This window comes from Taeniopygia guttata, chromosome 3 (assembly GCF_048771995.1).
Source record: "Taeniopygia guttata chromosome 3, bTaeGut7.mat, whole genome shotgun sequence".
Taxonomy (NCBI): domain Eukaryota; kingdom Metazoa; phylum Chordata; class Aves; order Passeriformes; family Estrildidae; genus Taeniopygia; species Taeniopygia guttata.
The window spans coordinates 81,823,624-81,847,947 of record NC_133027.1 but is presented as its reverse complement, the minus strand read 5'-3'; the positions used below and the strand labels follow the sequence as shown (position 1 = coordinate 81,847,947).

The 24,324-nt window shown below is 35.7% G+C and overlaps 1 protein-coding gene across 7 annotated transcripts in view; it reads right to left on the bottom strand.

Moving 5' to 3' along the window:
• The window catches only part of BIRC6 (baculoviral IAP repeat containing 6), a 170,482-nt gene that overhangs the window by 59,620 nt on the left and 86,538 nt on the right, over positions 1-24,324 (bottom strand). For 6 of the 7 annotated variants that reach the window (XM_030268488.4, XM_072927206.1, XM_030268489.4 and 3 more), the window contains 12 exons: positions 23,016-23,216; positions 22,106-22,385; positions 19,752-20,008; positions 18,517-18,625; positions 17,785-18,006; positions 14,118-14,898; positions 13,077-13,220; positions 11,266-11,395; positions 7,701-7,832; positions 5,185-5,352; positions 2,691-2,864; positions 525-721 (listed from right to left, as the gene is read on the bottom strand). In XM_030268488.4, coding sequence (XP_030124348.4) covers positions 525-721; positions 2,691-2,864; positions 5,185-5,352; positions 7,701-7,832; positions 11,266-11,395; positions 13,077-13,220; positions 14,118-14,898; positions 17,785-18,006; positions 18,517-18,625; positions 19,752-20,008; positions 22,106-22,385; positions 23,016-23,216 — 2,795 coding nt within the window. The remainder of the gene's footprint in view (positions 1-524; positions 722-2,690; positions 2,865-5,184; positions 5,353-7,700; positions 7,833-11,265; positions 11,396-13,076; positions 13,221-14,117; positions 14,899-17,784; positions 18,007-18,516; positions 18,626-19,751; positions 20,009-22,105; positions 22,386-23,015; positions 23,217-24,324) is intronic. The other variant, XM_030268493.4, reaches the window with a different exon arrangement.

Sequence of the window (24,324 nt, the reverse complement as noted above, 5' to 3'; positions counted from 1 at the left end):
GCCACTACTAACACTTTTGAAATGTCTATCAGTGTATCCAGAAGAATTCTATATATAAGTATACAAATAATATCTATTATTTCTTAATATTAATTATATTAAGATGATACTGTTATTTATAATAATAAAATTACATCACCTGCTTTGAGAACTGCATTTCACTTAACTATAAAAATATCTATGAGGGTACACTTGCACGAACAATTAAGCGATAAGCAAGAGCACCTTTACAGTACATCAGTAACTTTATTTTACTGCGCCCTCCAAGATATTTTAAGTTAACAGAAGCAGCTTGCCTTGGTCCCACAAGGCCATGGCTACTCAGGCTCTGTGACATGGAAAGGGAAGCACATGTACAGCTGGACAGGGCTGTGGACTTATGCACTTGCCTATTTTACAGTAACTTCCCCACATAACTGAGAAGTTCGACTGAACTATAGAGAAATACAAGGAAAATACTGTCCTTAAACAAACAAACAAAATACCCTCAGCATGTTTTCCAACATTAATTTTTTTCTACTCACTTGTTGAATTACGTCAGGATAAAGCATAGGGAGTCTCTCTGCAATAAGAGCCAATCCACCCATGCCTGCAAAAACTTGCAGTGGAGACTGAATGGGACAGGTTTCAAGAAGTGATTCATCCAGAACTGCGTCCATACACTCATCCCCAGGACTGATGGCCTCATCTTCAGGGCAAGGTCCCAGTAAATCTGCATGCTCTACAAAAACATAAATATAAAAGAAATTAATACATATAATCAACACTGTGTTTATTTCTTTGTCCTCATTTAAAAGTGGATTTCAAAAGTACTGATTCCTTCTCAAACAAAGACTGAGCCATCAACCTGAAATGAATACAAGACTAACAAAAGAAAACAGAAGTGTTAGTGGTACCTTTCACCAATGACAGCAGTATTATTTATACTCAGTATTATTTATACACAGCTACATGTTAATTATTAGAATTTCATGTTTTATCAGAATTTGATCTATGCCTTCAAGAATTTGCTAATTTTGGAGTAATGACACTTTTTAACACTCTAGAAGTTAAGTGAAGGTTTGTTATTCTCCAATAAAGAGTTCATAGTTGAAGAAAGGAAAGATAATCTTAACCTTAAATTAGTTTAGCTTCTCTCATCTCCCTGTGAGGTGTCAAAATGACGCTCTGCAAAAAGCCATGAGATTTAATTCTATTCTTCCTTATGAAAAAAGATCATTATCTGGATTTCAAACTTTCTACTAGCCTCCATCCTCCCAGTTTATGACTAAGCACCCTAATATCTTGTGCAACAGACAAAAAAAATGAACATTCTATGCACTTATGCACACAAGTAAATACAGAATATATAGAACCCTACCACAATTCCTTACTGTCACACATCAGCCTCTTTGCTAATTGCCTCAGGCAAACTTCATTGAATATTCTGTATATTTAATCTAAAAATCTGTTTTGCAGATTATATTTTTAAGCACAGCACAGCCATATCAAAAGGCAGGAAAGATCAAGTGGTCTTAGAATCCCTTCACTGTGAACAGTCTGACACCCATGATAATCTTCAGTTATACTCCAAATATATAGCACACACTCTATTATTTATTATATTCTTGTAAAATCACAGAAGTACATTAATGAATAACTTGTGCAGCTACCAAAACAAATCTCTTATGAAAATTTTTGAACAGCAAACGTTGTATCTTTTAACAGATACTTCATCTTTTAAAACTGTTTCTTCTCTAATTTGAAAGGAAACAGCAGATCTTTCCCTATCCTAATTCTCAACTTTCAAACATGTGAGAAGCACAGTGTTACAAGGACATCACCGATATGCTGGGGGAGGATCACACTGCTTTGGAATAATATGATCAAAGTGTAAGATTTAACAGACTTAAATCAGGGACATGTAGGAATATGTACATCAATTCATCCTACTTCAAACACACAGACTATGAGAAGTCTGTCTGTCTGAAGAAGTCTTTCATTGACAGACTAAGAAAAGGTCGCTAGATACTTTCAGAGCAGGATAATCCTTGTAAGAAAATGTCCAAATGCAGCACTTTCAATATGTACAGCTTTGACGTCTACTGTTCTAAAGAACACAGGCAGAAACCTCTGTGGAAATGCTCCTTTTCCCCACAGACAGTGGGTGAGGACGTCACAAACTTATCATGTCATATTAGAAAATGTTAAATGTTTTTAAAAGCTGGAGTTATAAGACCTATGTAGATGGCTTAAGAGAAATCTCCATTTTCAAAGTAGCATTTGGTACCTAAGATACAGCAATAAAAAAATTTCACAGGCTTCTCTAACTCATGGTTTCAAACAGTTCCTGTATTACTAAATCTGCCCTGGTTACCAGCACACTTACTAGAGAGAACTGATATATATGTCAAGAAATAAAATATACTGTATCTACACAATCACAAGTGTATCACATACAGTATTATAATGATAAAGGGAAGTGAAACCAGAGCAACCATATTGGAGCATTTTATAGACACAATTTAGGCAGGCAAGAAATTTGTACTTTATCACAAAGTTTAGCTCTTGTCTAGAAAAGAATAGCTCAGGAAAATCATCCAAGAAAATAAAAAAAACCCCACTGTTTCTCATCAAGAAAATCAAAACAATTTTTGTCAAAAATAAAAGCATTTTTAAAGGGAGTATATAAAATATGTAAGAACACTCACCTTTTTCTGTGTGAAGACGTTTAAATGAGTCTGTTTTTGATAAACTTGGATCTGAGATTACTTTGGAACCAAGTTTAACTGTCAAATCTATGGATCGGTATCCTTGAGGGAGTTTACGGTCATACAGCAGAGTCAGAAGCTGGGCAAGTGTCATTTCAGCTGGTAATGGCTGACCTAGACAACAAAGGCATCAAGTCAGAGAGGAAAATTCTCACTGGGTTATTTTAACATACATGCTGCTCATTACTTGCACCACAGACACCAAGTAGACTAAATATCATCTGGCTCCAAACTTAGGCCTTAATTTTACTAATTGCTCTCTTGGGAAAAGGGGCTCCATCAGTTTGAAATCAATCATCAAAAAGATCTATGCCAACATTCCCTAAGACAGTTCTGTGCTGACAGCACAAGCACTTGGCACATTTAACAAATGGCTAAGGCTGTAATTTGATGTGCATTTTAAATGGGTACTGGCTGTCCCCTGCCATTGAACACCACCTATGCATCACCCTTGAATTGTGGGAGCATAGAGGTGCGTGTGACCAGAAGGTAAAAAAGGTGGTACTGAAAAAAGTGGAAAACAAATGAACTGGCAATTTTTTTTCAGGCCTACTAATGTCAAGCCTAGCTCGCGACTCCTGTATCAGGACAGCAGAAGACAGCAGAAAATAGAAAAAAAAAGAAGGGCACTGCCAGGACTACTTTTCTCCACATCAATGTAGACTTGAAATGCACATGCAATACAGTCCAAACTGATTACTCTGATTCTGATTTTGGCTATTTTGTTGATTGCAAATATGTTCTTCCCTGAAATTACAAGCTCCTCTGACGGCAGAAAAATTTTGTCTGAAAACAAGTAGATTTACACATTAAATATTTTAGAGTTGGATCCTCTAATAGCATGTCTATTACATCTTGATTGTACTTTATCAAGTAAAACAACATCTAAGAGTTCCTTAGAAACAATCTGTTTCTTCAGTTGAAGATTATTTCTTAAGAAAAACAAAAATTCAAAATGCCTTGCCAATGTGCAAATGAGCAAGTTTTCTGCCCTTTTTTTCTTCATCACTGATTTTGTTCACATGGCTTATTATTTTTAACAACCATTTTCTGTGCGAGACATAACCAGATCACAAATACAGAACAATTTATATGACCATCATGAGACAGTCAACGTTTACCAGCTACATACTAAAAACAGGCACTGGGTTTTGATCTCATCTCCAAAATAGCGGTACCACAGATTATCCTGAGTTAGAAGGGACTCACAAGGATCAAAGCCCAACTCTTGGCCCTACAAAGGAGAGCCCCAAGAGTCACACCATGTACCTGAGAGCGTTTTCCAAGTGCTTCTTGAACTGTCAGGCTTGGTGCTGTGACCACTTGCCTGGAGACCCTGATCCACTGCCCAGCCACCCTCTGGGGGAGGATCCTTTTTCTAATATCCAACCTAAACTCCTCCTGACACAACTTCAGGCATTCCTGTCACTGGTTACTGGTCACCAGGAAAGAGATCAGTGTCTGCTCCTCCACCCTCCCTCATGATGAAGTTGATGACTGCAACGAGGTCTCCTCTCAGTCTCCTCCAGGCTGAACAAGTGACCTCAGCCACCCCTCATATCACTTCCCCTGAAGGCCTTTCACTCTCTTCATTGCCCTCTTCTGGACTATCTTTAATAGCTTTATGTCCTTCTTACATTGTGTCACTGAATGCTGCCTCCAGCACCCGAAGTGAGGCCACCCCAGTGCAGAGCAGAGTGGGACAATCCCCTCCCTTACCTGGCTGGTGATGCTGTGCCTGATCTTCTCCAGAAGAGCCCATAACCATCTGTCATGGCACACCAATCACTGGACTCATCCCACCACGTTTTGCTCATCAATTCTAGCTATTTTAATCCAAGTAAACAATTCTGCTAATAATTGCCAGAGGATAGCCTCAAAGCTGGTAATTGGATAGTAAGTTTCCAATTTAGGGATTTTTGGGTGAAAACTGACTTTGATCAGAAGTTAACCACTTAATTCCATTAGCTGGATCCAGACAAGAAGTTGTTCTACACAATAACAATGATGTGTTTCATCCATGTTTCTGTCTTTACTTCCTGATCTAAGTCACTAGAATTTCTTCCTACACAAGAGATTGCCAATCTTATTATACCATATCTGATATACATGGAACATGAACAACTGCTTAGGACATGCTGTGTTTTTAAAACACAAATGTTATGGAATTCATGAATATTCCTGAACTGGCAAATCAACCTTTCAGAGAGAAATGCAGGATGGTTGCCCACTTAGAACCTGAAGTAATAGGGCATTAGTACCAGGTCAGTTCTGCCTTGTATGTGGAAGGAAACCTACATCACCTTTCAAACCTACCCTGCATTCATTTGTGAGTGGAAGTTTATGCTAATGCCATTTTAACAAATTCCTGATCTCGTATCAGCCCCTGGAAAGAAAATAAATTTTGATGCTTAAAATGTATTACTAAAGTTACCTGGTAGTAATTTATGGTACAGATGAAAAACTGGGACACTAATGGTTTTATTAGAAGATTCTCCTCCTGAGGAAGAAGTACCAACTTTATCTGCCATCACTCTTCCTCGTCTTGATGGTGGACGTGGAGGGGTGGATGAAACAGCTCTTTTTGACTGAGATTTCAAACCTAGTACAGAAGTAAAAAATCTCAAGTTGTTCTAAGTATTGAATACCTTCAGTGAGCCGAGATACAACATACTCAACGATAGAAAAATATAAGAACTTTACCTCACTAGCTAATTAAATACCAGAATAACATTTATGTATAAAACATATTTGGACATAATATGTATGTTATATCCAAATATGTTTTTTACATACATATGTTTTATACAGTATATTTTTAGTTAAAAGGCTGTACATTCTCCTAAACCCCCAAACATAAACCAAACCATAACTAGATAATACCACACATAAAAAAAGCAAAAGCTATTCTGATTCTGCTCTCATTGAAGTGTCTCACAATGGGCCCTACAGCAAAATGTTTTTAAGCTGTCTTTTCACTTGAAAGCAAGAAAGGCAAAATTTTCCAAATTGACAGACATTTCAGCACAGATTATAGATAATAACCCCTTGTCTGGCCTACAAAGGTGACTTTAGCTGCAGTACTGACAGTACCACATGTGATGAAAGGTGTCTTTCTGTGTGCTTTCCAAGTTCCCTGGCCCCAAAACATTTGAAGTAAGCACTACATGAAAATTAGGAGGCAGATAAGCTACATAAAAGCTTACTGTTATTACACAGCAAGACTGCCTTATCTTAGGACAGCTTAAGGTGATTTAAGGTACAGCAAAATTATACTGCAATCATGTACCCTTCTGTGCAGGTGACAGACCAAGGAAAAAAGCCAGCCAGTCAAGACACAAATACAGACAATTACTAACTTATCTTTGTCCAAGAGCTGCCACAAAACTAAAAACATCCACACTTCAAATGCTGTAATATGCTCTTGTTTCAGCTGATCATTAGAAACAGCTCTAATGTGCAACACATTGTTGAATAATCTCAGTACACTAAACTAGCTTGCCTCAGGAAGATCAGGCTGCAAATACCATCTCCTCCCTCGATTAATTTTACCCATAGGTAAAATGTTAAACACTTAAATTCTTGAGATTCTGAGGACACTAAAAAACCCTCAGAATACATGAAAAATTAATGACAAAAGAAGAAAATATTTGGTAAACAGGTAGTAAAAACAAATACAAATGAAATAAGTTTACATTTAAACTCATACTAAATTGGAGAAAATTGGAAACAACATCAGAAAAACCTGAAATCTGCTTCTTTTTAATAGCGAATGGGCTATATCAGGCAGTAGGATGAGCGATGCAACTGGAATGATATGGTTGACAATGCTATGCCCTATCTTCAAGCTTGGTGTAATACTGTTTCTTTCCAGATTTTTTGTGTTTTAACTTTTTTGTGGGACCTATTAATATTTTAAATACTACTAAAACATGTTTCACTTGTTTAAGTGGCACCCACTATAACTATCTTGTCAGATAAAGATGCTGTAATTAACACAGCTATGTTGTTTTAAGTGTACCAAGTTCAGTGGAACCGCTGCCCTGTTCAACATTTGCGTTAAGTTATATCTACATCTAAAAACTTGAAATAAAAAGCTTAAGAAATATTGGTGCCAAAAGTCAAAGGAAATCAGCATCTCTGCTTTATGCTTCATGAAGTGTGAATGAACTCAAGGTACCTCAATAATGGCAGAAAGCTAGATAGGAAGGGAGTAGTTTGAAGTTGATTAATTAACTTCAAACTGAAAGACTAATGACTTCTACAGCCATCATCTAAACTGTAACATTTGTGTACCACTGCAAAATTACTATGTTCAATCTATATCCTCCAACAAAAGGTTTGCATTTTTGTAAGGAAATGGGCTTACATGAAAGACTTCTGAAGGTTCGACTCAATAGCTTTTATAAACTGAATGCTCTGAAAGAAACTCCAGTATTAGTTGTTTCCAAGTGGAATAGCATGGGTTTATGCCAAAGTCTCCATTTGACAGAGACCATTTTAGCAGAGTATCATTAGTTGTTATGCAAAATATATGGATATCTTTTATTTCCAAAGAATATTTTCAGAAGAGAGATGACTAAACTCTGTTGTACCAGCTACTGCAAAAAGTAGAAGCAATAATACCCTCCAAGCTCCAGGGGTGTCTTTAAAAAAATGCTGTAAAATACCCTAGCAACAGCATCCACGAAGATATCACTGACACATATATTTAGGTGTACATATATTTGACAAATTTGTCAAAGTATAATCTGCTAAAGGAAACTGTTTCACCAGGAATCAATCTTTGCTGCCTAAAAGTCAGTTACATTACAATTGTAGTACCACGTACTACAATCTTTCTAACCATAACTAGTAACAAAATTAATTATTGGTAGATATTTTATTTCCCCAACACACTTTGAACACCAGAAAGATCCATTTTATAAAAGATAGAAGAAAAAGACATACCAGAAGCAACAACAACGCTGTAATTGTCCTGAAATCCATTTTCTGCTTTAACTTTTTCTTTCTCCTCATAATTCTTCTTTTCTTTGTCTTCCTTCTGTTCATTAATTAGCTTAGCTGTAATACTGGGTGTATCTATATGGGGATTGAGGGGACAAGGACAAACAAAGAGAGGAAAGAAAAGCATTTCAAGATACTTAAGTTGATTTTATTAGTTTCTAAGCTGTTAACAAGGCTATTCTCAACTACTGTAGCATTTCAGAGCTCCAACACACGCAGCAATAGTCTTGTCAATAACTGTGAATTAAGGTATTACAGTAATTCTGCCCCCTTATTCCCCCAAAACTCTGTTCTCTGATAATTTAAATCTGTAACAGTTTAAAACCATTACTTGATGAGTCAAGTGTTTTCACATTAAGAAAACTACTAAACCACTGCAATCAACAAAAACTGAGATTGAGCAAAAAATCTCTATCCAAACCCAATGAACCAAAAAAACCCCACAAAAAATCTTGACGAAACAACAGCAAAAAAAAAAAAAAAAATCCAACAAAAAAGAAATACTAAAACTTTTTTTTAAGGACAGCTGCAGATTTATTTAAACAGGCTCTTGTATTTGGGTCTGGGTATCTCTCATTACATACTGATCCAATTTCAGAATAGGTAAATTCTCTTCCTTTGAAATTGGAAGATGCCTAAAATACATTACACAACCAAATCTTGAGGTGTTTGCTTAAGATAACATTAGATTACTGCAGTTCAACCATTTTGGCTCAATCATTAGTGTAGCTCACAACTATCAGTATGTTATTAAATCTAATTTGTTAAATCACTGATGATTGGTGACAATGGACAATTTCATACTCTGTATGGTACAACACTGGCACCAAAATGGCCAAGTAATTCTCAAATTGCTTCTGAGTAGTCACTTGTTTCCACATAGCCACAGCAGCTTTAAGACACAACTCAAGACCTGAAGTACCATCCAGCTACCTTTAACTGGGTGTTACCAGTGGGTGAGGTGCTGAATGGGACGTGATTTGGCTGATTGGAAATGTATTATGATTTATGCATGAAGACATTAGTTATATCTGTATTAGACAGCACTGGAGACTAAAAAAAGATACAGAGTGTGAAACCAAACCACTGCCACTTAGGACTCAACATTCACACAAATACACTCTCTCTATGTATAGATCTGAGTGTATATATACAAATACGTATGTGTGTATATACACACACACACACAAATGTATCTATCAATGAGACTTCGTATGTTCTTGGCTTTTAAAAAAATTTTTCATTATCAGAATTATTTTTATTAGTACTACTATTATTATTAAATTTCTGAATTTCTCTAGTTTTGTCCCATGGACTCAATGTTGTCCACTTACTGTTAGGAAATTTAAAGGTCATTAATAAAATTATTAAAGAAGGTTAAGCAATGGTATTGTAACTACTCAGGTGATACCCAAATTTGTTGTTCAGTTTTTCTGAGTCAAGCAGTAACTCAAGACTGAGGTGCATGAAATACAAAACAACTGGTACTCATCCAGGCAATCCTATTTGCTGTGCACTGCACATTTTCTTCCTGTGGTGAAGGGATGCAAGCAGTAGACCTATCAATGATTTCAGGCACCCCTTCTCCCCGTCTTTTTTTAAAAGCCGGGGAAAAAGTACAAAATGAATATGGTTCTCGTGATTTATTCATGCAGAAAGTATGAAATGGTTGAGAAATTAACAGTAGTAAAGAAAAAAGAAGTTAACCCAAGGGACAGATTCTGATAGAAGATCTTCCTGACTTCCTGTTGCTGTAGGGTGACAGCCTTTTCTTTATTTTCTACCCCAGTCCACCCCTTCTCTCTCTCTTACCCCAAACACAGAGCTTGCTCCTCTTATATTCAAGCCTTCTTTATTCTGTCCTAACCATGGACTTCACAGTATGCCATACAAGAACCACAAAGCCAAGGCATAACAATGCAGCAGCAAACTCTAAAATTATGGCGCCCTACAAAGTCAGCACTTGACCATTTTCAATTACAGGCATGACAGTTTACCACACCATCACATTCTCCTCTCCAGTCCTTACCAGCACTGGCTATCAAGCTGACAACAATATACCACTAAGGCAGCTACTCAGTACATTTTATGTCACTGCTCAGCAACTGATCCCTACCTCGTATGGAGTGACCATCCCACCCATTACAGTAATGAGATCCTTGCACAGTTTGTGGTCAGAAAAACCTTAGTCAAATTTCACACATGACTCTCTAGACAGTAAATAAATATAGAATTCTATCAGAAACAGTAAACTGTTCCTTGATCAATAAGATAAAAGCATTTAGCTAGGAATGGTTATTTTTCTATTAAAATCCTAAAGCACATCTTGTCCTATCTAGTATTGTGCCAAATAACATTTTAGTACTCCTATCAGCTTGTTAGGTAACATTTATTGCCCCAAAAAATTTGTAAAAGTTTTCCATATAGATATAAAAAAGATATAGACATAAAAAAGCAATAGTTGCTTTTAACTCCACGAAGACCTGTCTCATAAATTAAAAGTTGATCTACCCTGAGTTCCAAAGAAGTACACATTGAAATAAACATACATACAGGAGCATACATACCTAGTCAGATGAACAGGCAATCAAGTGCATACCCTTCAATGCACGTCTCCCATATGGCAAAAACATAATTGCTCTAATGATCTTTGATTTTTCTTTGGTATATTGAGAACCACATTTTAAGAATAAAGAGGATAAAGTCTTGGATTTATTTTTTTTTAAACCAGACATGTATAAAACTGATTTGTCATTTACCATGACCAAACAATTTCTACTCTATGTATTACTAGAGGAGAATCAACTTGAATCTTGCCTGGCTTTACCTAGAGAGCTCTGTCATGAACATGACATCTTCAGTATGAATTCTCCTCTTATACTAATTTTTAAAAGTTATTAACCCTAATCTTAATATAGTTCTGTTTCCTGAAGTATTTAATGAACACTAAAATTAAAGGTGGGATTTATTTTATGATTAAGATGTCTACCATTTAGGTGTCAAAATACATATTATGGTCTGTGAAAGCCTGATCAACAAAGTACCCTACAGACAGGTTTTTATCTCTCAGTGTATATTCAAGTAGTATGACTGAAAGTACTGAAATTAAAAAAAAAACCAAATAAATAAATGAATGCCTTAACATTATCCTCTCACTGTTTATAATTTAAAAATTAATATCTAAAAGTAAATTATACTTTTCATTTTTCATTTAGTAAGCAAATGCAAATATTTATATGGCAGACAAATTTTAACTACAGAAATTAGATGGAGCCTTTATCAAGGTCCTTTTCACAAGACATACATCTCCATCTTGAGATGTATCACTAAGTTCCAGGACATTTAACTGACAAAATTTGGGGAAATGTAATGAATGGATGAAAGACAGTGTGTTTAAAAGACTGATATTTGCAGTATCACTTTTATGGTCAAACAAACAATATAAGATTTTTTTTAAACTGCATTTAAAAAAGAAGTAAAACAAAGCCATGAACTATTGCAAACTTGCCTGACACACGATCAAGAACTTCTGCTAGAGTTGTTGAGACAGGCAAGTGAAGAGTACGAAATTTATGTCCAGCTCCATACATCGGATGTTGAATTACATGACTAGTAGCATTAATTCTACCTTTGTACAGCTGAAAGGAAAAACCAGTCAACATTAATTACAACTTCAATGCTGAGAAACAACTTAAACTACAATATTCTTATAAAGCCATGTCAGCTAGACAAAGCTAAATTCTTAGTGTGCTAAAAAAGAAACTGATATATCCTTCAACTTTGGAGGTATACAGTAAAATTGCATCAAATTAGGACATGTTTAGTTTCTTAACTCAAAATAATTTGTTCTGAAAGCCTACAATATTTTTAGGACCAGAAACAGTATGATATCATCTTTGCTAGAAGAAACCAATCATTTTACATAGCTGTAATATGAGAGAAAAATTGCATGCCTGAAACTTGCAATTATTTAGGAAATGAATACTTAACTATGAAACTAAATATAAAAAAATAACAAAATAATTTTAGTAAAGAAAGATGGTGTTTCTCTGTTGCTCTGACTTGATGAGGAAGTTTATTCTAGACTTAATATCTACTTTTTGTTATTATGACAGGTAACTAAGTCACCATTAGTTAAAACATTGCAAATATTTTACCGTAACATATTTTAGACAGCCCTGAAGACCTCTTTATTAATATGCACTTACAGGGCCAATTTATTGTTGTGCAATGCAATGAAAAAAAAAAAACCTGTATTTGCTGACAACCAGAACTAAGCTTCTGAAAAACAGTTTTGGTAAGAACTTAATGGGGAACCAATCTTTGAAAGGTTATGTTGTTGGATATTCTAGAAGTATATCCTGTACATCTACATTATATTTAAGGTTTCTCTTATGTTATAGGAGGAATCATCTCAGTAAGAACACAATTTCACAGTGTTTTTAATATAAGAAATGGAACTATAACAACTTCAGGACATTTTTTCTGCTTTTACGTATCTAGTAACAGCTTTCTGTAAAAATCTGTTGTATGTAAAACAATTAACAGAAAACTAATGCTACCTTTACACTATCAATGGACCTGCTAACAATTATTCAGCCAAGTTAGAACATTTAAACGTTTGTGCTAAAACTATTTGTGCCTCCTTTTCTATTTTATACTGTCTGACCCAGTTTCCCTCTCATATATCTTCTGCAGTACTTTACTTCTGAGATGCAGACAACAAAGCAGCAAATACTGTTTTCTGGATAGTGGTATCAGATCTTTTAAAGAAACTTGTGGCTTTACCCTGTTTTTTTAGTCAGAGTCATCAATGGAGAGCACTTCAGACATCAATTGTAATTCTGTTCCCGTGAAGCATGTGGGACCATAAAGCATACATCTGCTTTATAAATTAATTCACATATTTGTCACTCAATTTATTCATGGCATTTTGGCTAACTGCTGAAGCATGTCTGCCAGTTTTGACTATGACTGATCTTTAATGAAACTGCTAAGGTCTACTGAACAGATACTGTATCTATATTTATTGCTAGCGTGTAAGGGTACTATTAAAAAGCCTTCTGTAAGATAAATTTCAGTTGTCAGATCCTTCAGAAGCAGTATATTTCCAACAAATATTTTGTGTTATTGTAACACAGTCCCTTGAATTGTCTTCTAAAACGATGAGTTACAATTCAATAGCACTTTCCTTTCCAAAATTCCATAATGTGTACAGCAGAAAAAAGCTGCTAACATTTCAAAATTGGATATACTCAGACTTAAGACTTGAAGGCTAAATTTATTCCATGTTTACCATATGGTATCAAAAATTCTTACTGGACAAGGTGACTGAAGAAATAAAGTCACTTTCTCATCCTCTAGCATCAGCTGCAAAAAAAGCCTCCTAATAAATCCTGAAATATTTCCAGAGGTAGGGAGATTCCCACGCTGAGGAGAGGACTGGAACAATTCACAGAGAACCTGAGAATGCAAAATGATACCAGATTTAAAATATTTCTACATTTAGGTCTTTAAAATATAGCTCTACACAGCCAAAGTAGGCAGTGCCTGAGAGCCACTCCCAGTTATTACACAAACCAGCTCAGAAATGAGCACCACTGAAGAAAATACCTGCAGCAATAAGGCCTTTAATATAAAAGTTTAAAATGCTGACTACAGCATCAAAGTAATTGTAAACATGTAGATTTCTCAAAAATATAAAAAACTGAAAATAAAGTAGTTATAAAAGCAGCTTTTGAATCCCTAAAGCAAACATTTCCCATGGCATAATGCACTATTACTCCCAGCCACTAACAGAGAACTGACTCAATTTTTTACTGGTCTACTTATTCCTAGAGCATCATTCTTTTTAATGCTGAAAAAACATTTTTTCGTTATAATTGCATTCAGCTATGTCTGCAAGGTTAATGAATGTGACAAAGATAGCTGAATTCGCTCTAGAATGCCAAATGCAAAGCCATATTCTGCAATACCCCTGGACAGAGGTTGCACAAGCAAACTTCTCAGAAAATCTCCTTAGGTTACTAATATTAAATATGTGTGAAGCTTGCTGTTCAAATTCCATTTCACAGAAGTTTAGCCCTATCCAATTAAATAGTCTTTTGGATTTTGGTCTAAAGTTTATTTCTCTAAACCAAGAGAACTACAAATCTATACACAGGACTGGACAGCCATGCCAAAACATTTTTATATGTTTGAGACTCAGATCAACAAGCTAACAATTTTAACATAAAATGTTTCCAGTCAATGACAGCTTACAAAACCCCTAGTTATTATAAAGAAACATAAAAAAATGTAGACAGTTTTCAAAGTTAGCTGTAGTTATTAATAAATTAAAACATTATTTTTCTCTCTCACCTGTGCCATAAGTCTCTGGTTATTAGGATGGCAAGAGATGCATTGTAGGAAGAAAGCAACTGTTGCATTTTCAATTGCTGTCCGCTGCTGAGTGGTCAATCCTGTGGTTACAGTTGAAGAAAGCAAGCTGGATCTTGCACTGGTCTGCTGTGCCGTCATATTGTGTCCTCCAGAGGTAGCACCAGAATGGCACAACAGGAATAAAAGTGCTGTCCACAATGGATTGACTTCAGAGCCACCCAACCAATCCTTCATCATGTGGCTGTTGCCAACTTCTGTCAGAAACCTGAGTACAGGAGCAACCAGGTCTGCCGTGATGGGCATTTTGTTAAAGTGCTGAGGAGCATGGTGCCTCCTGAACCTGTCCTGGGTGATATCCATTGATTGTGCAGTGCAGTCAGAGCTAGAAGTATGGTTAAAGCAAAAACTAGCAAGACTTCTTACAAGCAGTGAAGGCAAACCTGAGTCCAGTAACTGCTTGATAGCTTCAGGAGACTGAGATGAGGCAGCAAGAGTAGCCAGGTGAGACTCTGTTAGTGCAAGAGGGGCTTGTGCATTTTTAGAGTCATCTGTCAAAGATGAACTAAGGTCCTGCTTTTTGCTGTCATCAGTCATAGACAGTCTATGCTGACATTGCATTGGAGGAGGAGTGATACCCATCCATCCCATCAGTAAGGAAAAATAATTTGGGTGGATGTGGCACATGGAACAGAGCAAACTATCAACAGCTTTCTTCAAAACCATGTTGCAGGGAAGAGACATGGACCAGTTAAACAGTGACCTGTAGAAGACAGAAAATCATATCAATACATAGTTTGCCAGTCATTTTCCCCTTTATCACTGATTCAGACAACATTTCTGCACTTTTAAGATTTACTGTTACAGAAGCTGCTATGAAACACTCCATGCTGAACTTGGAAACTTCTTCTGGATCACAGTATCAGCAGGACGCTGATTACCTAAAATGCATTTCTCAACTGTATGCTTAAATTTCTTTCACCGTACTGTATTTTAAATAGATATAAACCAGCTGCACACAAACCCCAGATTTCAGTCTTTCGACAGTTGTCATGCATCTCATCCATTTTTAACCAACTGCAAGCTCTTTGTGCTGTCAATTCTACAAACTGCAGCTGTTAAGAGTCACACACATGACTCTGTGTGTTTACAAAGGTCATTTACATGAAGGTCTCAATTCCTTGTACGAACTTTAACATGTTTCAAAATTTTTGAAATTTCCCTTACCATTTTCCTAAAGATGCTGCAAAAAACTGAAAGCAGCAACAACCTTGTTGGTTGGACAACATGCCCTTGTTATCCTTACTTGACCTAAATTTAGGACACAAGTTAACAACAGAATTATTCCTCAGTGATTCTAAAATCCCATCTACCTTTGGCATCACATCCAAGTACTATCTACTTGAATGCTAATCCAAAGCACATGAGTGCAGAAGCTAATTTAGTTCCTGTTATTCAGCTTAAACTTCAGAAGGGGTACTTATGAAGTAAAATAATTTCTTCACACAGACTTGTCCAGAGTATGTGAAGTACTTTTAAAAAAAGGCAGTTTTCCAAACTGTATTCACAGTACCTCAATACCACAGGTGTTATATTATCTTAACATTTACATATAGATGTGAACACACACTTCATGCCATCCAATGCTAGGTTTTAAAATTAAATTTGGATGTATTATTGTATCTTGCATTTCCATTTGAAGACAAGGATTATTTTCCCTTCTTCTGGATGGAAATGTTATTCTGTATTTAGTCTAAGGGCACTCTAGGAACTCGAAGAACTCTCTAGGTCTAACCAAAAGTTTGATTTATCACCAGTCAAGGGTTGATAAAACCCCTCCCCAAGAGAAAACTCATCTCAGTGGCTAAATGAGCTATAACTCAGGAAAGACAGTCACAATTTCCAAAAGTCCACTTAACTCTTCTCCAACTATATATTAACACAATCCAAATGCTAAAATCTTCTGTATGAGTTCATGCTCTATGAAAAATAAGGTTTTTTTATAAATACATATTTAAAAATAACTAAGGGATTACCATCCATTGACCAAATAAAAAATAATGAAATGGAAAATGGGGATGATGGGAAAATATTTCCAAGAATAAAGTGATTTATCACATGAAGGAGAAACTTGGAACTATAGCTAGAATCCATTACAATATTTCAAAAGTTACAATATCAAAGAAGATGAAGAATAGATATGAAAAGTTACTTTTATTAGAAAAATATTTTGCCCATATAACTCTGACAAAAAAAGCTTTTCTATTTATTAAAGAATATATTTTATAATTTGCTCCAGATGGTGGCCTATATGAGTGATCGTTTTATATCTGGAGGAGGCAAGGGAACAAGGTCATACTATAACTTGCATACTCTAACTAGGTACAATCTACAGTTTCTCCCTGTGATGAAAAAAACACACCTTCCCTCCAAAAGACAGGAACTTAGAAAACTTATAAATCTAATTGGGCTGTCCATTTCAGAAAGTCCATTTTTTTTAGAGCTTTTGCTTTTCAAGTGCTAAAATGTATCTTGAACATGTATTTTTGTTCAAGTGTATTGCTAAAAGGACTAATTGACCTGCAATTTATACTCCTTAAACAGATTTCCAAGATGAACAAGCTCATTTTGAACTAAAAATTATCTACATCACTGTACCAATGAAGTGTCTTTGGAAACTGACTTCCTTGAAGCTATGTTGAACATACGTAAGAGTTACACATCCCTGTACCTGTAACCATAACTTGGTGATGTTTTAATGTCTGACTATGCCTAAAGGAAACTGGTTGTGGAAAAATGTGAAGATTTCCTAAGAACAAGAACAAAACCATGTGCAACGATCTCTTCATCAACTGCAACTGCATTCAACAGCACAAATCAAAGATGTCTGACTAATGCTAGATACAGTAATTTAACAGTCATTTTTCTATAAAACATGTGAAACAATGTTATGTGGTTTATTTTGTTTTGTTTAAATGGAAGAGATAGTTAAGCAACATAAATTGCAAATATTAGACCATGTATTTTCATTTTGGGAATCACTAAGAGTCTACATTTAGTGTTTAGGGTGAACTTCTCTTTAGAATGCATCAAAATGAAGCAAGTTCATAGTTTAAGATCCACTCCAGATTTTGTCCCTTCATTTCTTTCAGGTCAAACTGGCCATAACAGAAGTGAAAACTCCAAGAAAACATTTCTAACTTCTAACCTCTCAGTTATAGAAATTGTATACTGAGACAAATAAAATAATGCTTCTGTAACAGCATCCTAATGAAGATCACTTATATATAGTGTGAAAATTACTGCAAATAATTTCAACAAGAATAGTCCATTAAAAGACCTCATGAACGAAACCAGGACTCAACTTACCTTTCACGTATATACAAGTATACACATAGATTTCCTGTTTCCTTTCAGATTTTTGGGTCTTTAAACACAATTATACCTGGAATATGTGAAGTGCAGCTTTGAGTTTAGAAGTACAGAACTATCTCTTTGGGTATCTTTAGGTATCCACTCTACCAATTCGCTTCAGGCATATCACTTTCCACTACTATTTCACAATAAGTGCCCTTCAAGTTGTATTATATCCATGAACAAAACAATTTAATGATAAAAATAACGTGGTGCTGGACTTTGCTTTACTTACTCAAAGAGCTCCCTGTCCAGTAATGCTGGCAAATCGTATTCAACGAGCAATTCGTAACTGTGCCACAGAATGGCTGCTACACAGTGCAGGTGGGAAGGAGATGGCATCAGAAGCCCGTACTCTCTGGTTGAGCTATTGGGACAGATGTAACTGACCCGGCCGCTTTTCTTCAGAGCTGCAACTCTTGCGGAATCACTCACCCATTTCAGCAATGCTTGAATTCTGTAAGACAAGATGATGTCACACATTATAAATGAGCAAAGAAACACTCAAGAGTCAAATTAGCTTGCTGTTTTTTTGTAATCCAATTTATGCATTTATCTCTTTCTTTGAAGAAAAGTTCAAGAGTGAGCTCAAGCTCTTTTTTCTCAAGACTCAGATCAGGGCAAAAATTAATTAAAAAAATTTATATTGGACAGCCAAATATGAATCTCCTCTAGAAAAAGAAAATACAGCAGATATCTGATTTCTGACTATTTGAGAGAAAAGTCAGTTGAAAACCAAAGTTTTATCACATTTGTACGATCAGAAAAAAAGAGGAATACATTCCCTGGAAAGGATGAAAAGAGCTAGGACAGAAAACTGGGAGAGCTTTTTCAGATTTCGGCACTTCCATGCTACCTTATAACAATCAGATTCCAAAAATGTTTGATTTTGTGAACTAGTATCAAGCCACTGTTTAGCAGGTTATTTTTTGTATATGCTTCCATATGACAACCCAAATAACATTACCTATCTTTTGTTCCAGGGTCTTGAGTTGTTCCAAGCTGATAAAGAATGTCTATTGTGGAGTCAGAAGAGAGACCATTTAATCTTCCAAACAGTAAAGGGCTATTCAGATCTTGCCGCATTCAAAAAAAAAAGGGGAGGGGAAATAATAGAAGTACTTACATACATATTTTTTTAAGTGTACTAATGACATTATTACAGAATTGCAATATTAACATTGAATTAAGTTTTCCCATTAACATAAGGATGTAATTCCTATACACACCACTGACTCAAAATTGTGCATTTTATATGTCCAATGTTCAGCTTTACTATGAAAGGAAAAGCCATTACAACATTAATGAGATAGAGGACTTAGAGGTTTACATAGTAGGGCTTTCTTCAAAAAGACATAACTAATTCCAATAAAGCTGTCAAACCTCTATCTTGACAGAAGCAAACACTTTTTTCAAAATGAAGTCTTATTTAAGTCCAATTTTTATCAATGGGATTACAGCTGAAAATTTCCACAGATTATTTCCTATTCAGCTTCTCCTCATTGTGCTCATCCTCTGACCTGCCGGAAAGTATTTTCCTAACAACATTCCAGCACAACAGAGCAGTCTATGCTGAAACACTAACTCATGGCAAAAGAAATCATAAGAAGCCATTTTAAAGAGAGTGTTTTCTGTTAGCAGCCTCAAAATAGGGAAAACTGAATTTGTTTTCTTTTATTTAGAAGCTACAAAACGGCGAAGTGGTATGAAACCATAAATACAAAATCCCTGGTGCACTAACAGAACAGCTTCTGCAAAACTTCACTGTGGGACACAGAATGTAGTTGTATCTTCATTATGTACCTCTACACATAAATATTTTCAACGAGTGATATTCAGAAATACTGTTCTACAGCCTACTGCTGCCCAAATTCTGCTGCATTTGTGGCAGTGCTCTTTATTTCAAAACATCTGGACACAGTATCTAAAGTAAGAGGCATTTAGGATACACTGTGCATCCTACGCCGTCTTCAAAACACCCATCTAATTATGAAAAACCAAATAACCATGGTTGTACTGCTCTATCCTAGTAGGGCTACCCACATACAAAGACTGTGATACTTAGAAGCCCAACAAAGCACAATGTTGAGTTCTGGCAACCCAGGCTCAGAATCAGAAAGCAGCATGCAAATATACTGTATTTGTACTTTTAGACAAGCAATGCTTTTAAGCAACAACTGAAAAGAAACACACTGCACTCACCTGCAGGATCACTCCCTGATGCTGAGCAGTTTCTTAGAAGAATGTCAATCAATTTTAGGCCAATTCTGGTGGACTGAAGCCCAATTTTCACAAGCACAGCCTCAATGTTTGGAGAATGCATCCCACAGTAAGGGGACATTAGTAAAGCAGCACATGTCTGCAACAGATTAGCAGTGGGTGCTGCAGCACTGGCCATCATTCCTTCCAAATCACTTATGTGAGTGAGGCAGTGGTGTAATAATCTTAACCATCCAATACTGAAAAGGAAAACAGAAAAATGAGCTAATGCATTAATTTATCGTATTACTTTTTATCTGTAGCACAACTACCTGTATTAGATTACAGGACAAGTACTGCAGAAAACTTCTGTGACATGATCAAACATCATCTGAGCAAAGCAAATGACTGAATTTAAGACCGCAATGAAATACATATTAGTAATGTTGTTGTAATCATTGGATTAAGATTATAAGAAAGGCAGGGGCTGTGGGCAGAAAGAGTTCAGAGCTTGCAAATTTTACTACTAATATTTTTCAAGATTTTTTGATTCACATACATATTTCTCCCAACAGGAAGAAATCCTTCCTTGGTGAGGGAAGGATGAAAGGGAAAGCATTCATATATGGGGATGGGTGTGGAGCAGGTTTCGGTTTTATTGATTGTTGGGGTTTTTTTCTTCTTTATTGGGTTTAATTTGCTTGTGTATTGTTTTTATTTACATCAAGGTGAGTGAAAAGTGCAACAGTAGTTGGCATTAAAATTATACAGCTGCACAACTTCCCTGACATTACCAACTTTTAGGATCATACATATTTACAATAAACTACAGTGAACCTTAGGGAACCTGATTTAAAATGCATATAGAAAAAAGCACAGAAATTAAAAATGTGTTAACTACTACATTTCCCTCATGTCTCTCATTCTTCGACAAAATCACTCAGAAATTCTTTTAATAATAAATCCTGAGAAATAAACCTATTGTAATCAAATCAATGTAGAAACACATTTATTAGACTTTACACAACAATACTATTTAAACTAGAATCATGAGCAAGATGGCAATCTAAGCTGTATGTGAAATAAATGGCATCTTTCACTCACAAGTTCTAAACAAGCAGGTTGTTTCCACAACTAACCTTTACCACAGTTTTAAAAAATGCAAACTTTATTACAGATCCTAAATTAGGCTTACAATTTAATTTTAGGAATAATTTACTCCTAAATCGATTTGATTCATTAACTAAAAAAGAGCAAGTTCTCTGTTATGTCTAAAACAAAATTTATGCCAAGTTTATTGAATATAAGTTTCACATTACTATAATTCTTTTATTGAGATACTTACAACATTAGGCCGAAAGCTACAATAAAACATTTCAAGAAATGAGGAATATACATTCACCTTCTTTCTTTAGATACTGGTTATTCTTGCATGACTTTATTATAACCTTTTCTGAAGTAAAAACATAATACAATTTGGCTATAGTGATTTTCTTCACTGCTATTTAAGAGCAAAGACCAATCTCAGTTATACAGCTTTTATAAATATACACTGAAAGTATTCGTGTTCACTAAACTTATTTATGCTCTCAAAATTTTTCCCTGCAAAAGAAAGGTTTTTAAAACTTTCCTATGCTCTCTTTAAATTTATAAACATTAAAGTTCAAAGATTAAATATTTAAAATTAACAAGTTTTTACAACTTAGTAAGCTGATTTGAAAAACCAGGAAATCTCAAAAATCTATCCAGTAATTAAATTCAAAGTTGGAAAATGCTGACTCTTTAAAAAAATCTTTAAGTGTTCATTTATTTTTAAGAGTACGAATTCATTTATTTATTTTTAAATAACTAAGTGACTTAAAACGCCACCTAAACAAATAAACCCTTTTGAAAAGAAATCTTGCTGATATGCCAGAATTGTAAGAATCTCCAGCTCCTATTTCTGAAATGTCTGCAAACAGCAATATTAGATATAACTTCCACAAAACATTCCATTGTTCTATTTCGACTGCTGCTCCAATACTTATGTAACTTGTTGACTTCTATAAGGATAAGTATTTTGGCACTCCATATTTTTTGACAACTGCCTACCCATTAAAAACACAAAACGCAACTCAAAATACTTTCCTGTGCTTTATATTCTCTCAACATTGCACGGGCAAAACATTCCCTTTTACATTTGCAGACTAAGCATGCTATTAAAGAAGGCAGAAGTATTGCTTGTATTTCCCTTCATACTGGAAAAAAAAGAGGAAGAGTTTGCTACTGAAAGATCTGACTCGGAGAAGAAAATGCCATAAAAAGCCTGAACCCTAAATCATGAACTGGAACAGATTATCCTCGGACACGAGCCCTACCTTGTTTTGGAGACCTGGTCCTCAGAGGGAAGGAAGGGATTGTTGACAGTGGCAGAGGAGGTGTTTCCAAAGGCAGTGAGGCCCAGCAGTTTGATCTGGGAGAGCCCCAGGGTGCTGGCATCCCGAGGACGATGGAGACGAAGGCAGACAGCTGAGGCAACTTCAGCTTTTACCAGCTGGATTTTTATATAGGTGAGACCACTTGTGATAACAGGAGTTGACAAAGGTAACATATTGACACCATCTGCGCTTATTTCAACAGATACTGATGAAGGGCAAGCTACAGAGTAAGATAAGAAGGTTCAACACAATTTAAAAATTTGTTCCAGTTTGTCTTCAATCATGAATACACAGTCAACACTTCAAATTGAGAGAACAGAATGACTGAAATCATCTCAGGCAGACACTACTACAGAACTGCAGCTAGGGAACTTGACCTGGGAGATGGTACATGTTTAAAAAGCACAAGCATTTTGATAAATGGTATACAGATTTTATTTCAAAGACTTCAGATGAAGAACAAGTCCTGTCACTGAAAACACTGTTTCTCTATGAGGGTTACAACAATAACAGCTGAAAATCTCATGCTTTTTCCAAATTACCATACACAAGCATTTTGCCTGAAGGGCATTGACTAATATCACTTTCTCACTAGGCAAAGTTTTGATAAGTATGATGAAGTTTTTTGACATATTTAACATAAATGTCACATGACATCTACTACTAGAAAACAAAGAGGCAGGGACTTCCGGTCTTCCGGTCTCAAGGAAAGCAGAATTTGCAAGCTTTTCAAACTTTACAGGCATTATTCAAACAACCTCTCAGTTTTAGTTCCTCTGATTACACTCTTTGTATCGTATCCCAACCTTCAAATTTTTCAACTGGCATCAACATCAGTGAATCTACTTACTTGCCAGAGAGGCAAGGTGAGGCTGGATGTGGATCTCCTTGAGCAGCACAGCTGCGGGAAGGTGAATTGTAAGGTCACACCAGGCTTCCTCAGGTAAAAATATGTATGACCATGCAGCAGAGCGAGCCCGTCTGTGGGGAGGAGTAGCCTGCAGCAGCACTTCAGCAGGCTGGGCAGTGGGGCTGCTCGAGGTGATTGAACCTTCAAAAACAGCACCATTAATGCTGATTAATGTTTATTAATAAAACCCAGATTTACAACCCGAACTGTGGAAAACACCTTGCCTTTTCTGTCTCATCTGTTTTGCTTTATCAGTAATATCCCACTGTCCAGTTACTTTTCTTTTACTCTGAACTGTCTTAAATAGGCAGTTTACATATCCACATGCATATGTATGTCCTTGAAATTTTCCAGGGGATAATTGCTACCAAAATTCTAAACTTACTCTCAAGAGTACATGACAAAAACAAACTAAATAGAAAGGTGTAGGTCAAACAGCATGCTTAGAACTTGAACTCAGTTAATTCACAGTTAACACATTTTAAATACTAAAATAACATAAATTACTTAAAAACCAACTTCTGCAACCCTTTTACTTTAAAAAGGTTTCACATGAAAACCCTTTTCTAAAAAAGACACCAGAATAAAAAAAAACTGACCACAGTTGCTGCTTCTTTTTCTACCTCTAGCATAAGTTAAGAATGAAGAAGGAAGATGTAGGCTGTCTTCTTCAGCAGGTTATAAAGCATCAAGACCAGATTTGAGCTGTTCCAAACTCCAGGTACTTGGGCTGTTTTACTGTGAAGTAACTATAGCCTGACCCCATGACTAAATGTCTAGCAGCAGCTGGACATTGATAAATTTTCAACTCAAAATGAATTAAGCCCATTTCAGAGAATGACCACACAATGAGAATCAGAACGTACTACACAGACTACAAAATGATGGGAATTAGAATGTACTAAGTGAGGGCAACTAGAAGGTTAATTTTAAAAGCACACTCCTGACTGAAAGTTAAATATTAAGAGAGATGCCCTCATGACAGAACATCAAGAACTGCAGCACTTTGTAAGCCGGAAGATAAGGTAGGCAAGCACTGACCACCACATATACTTAAGATTTTTACTATTTAAAGTAACAAAGAACAAACATTTACAGAATTACTAAACTCGCCATTTAGAAATTTGTGAAGAGTAGATTTCCAGTGGCCCCTATTCTACCAAATAAACCTCTTTTTATTGTCTATCACAATGCCATTATTTAAATCTGAATCACAGTACTGAATGGACTGCTTTCTCATTCAACAACC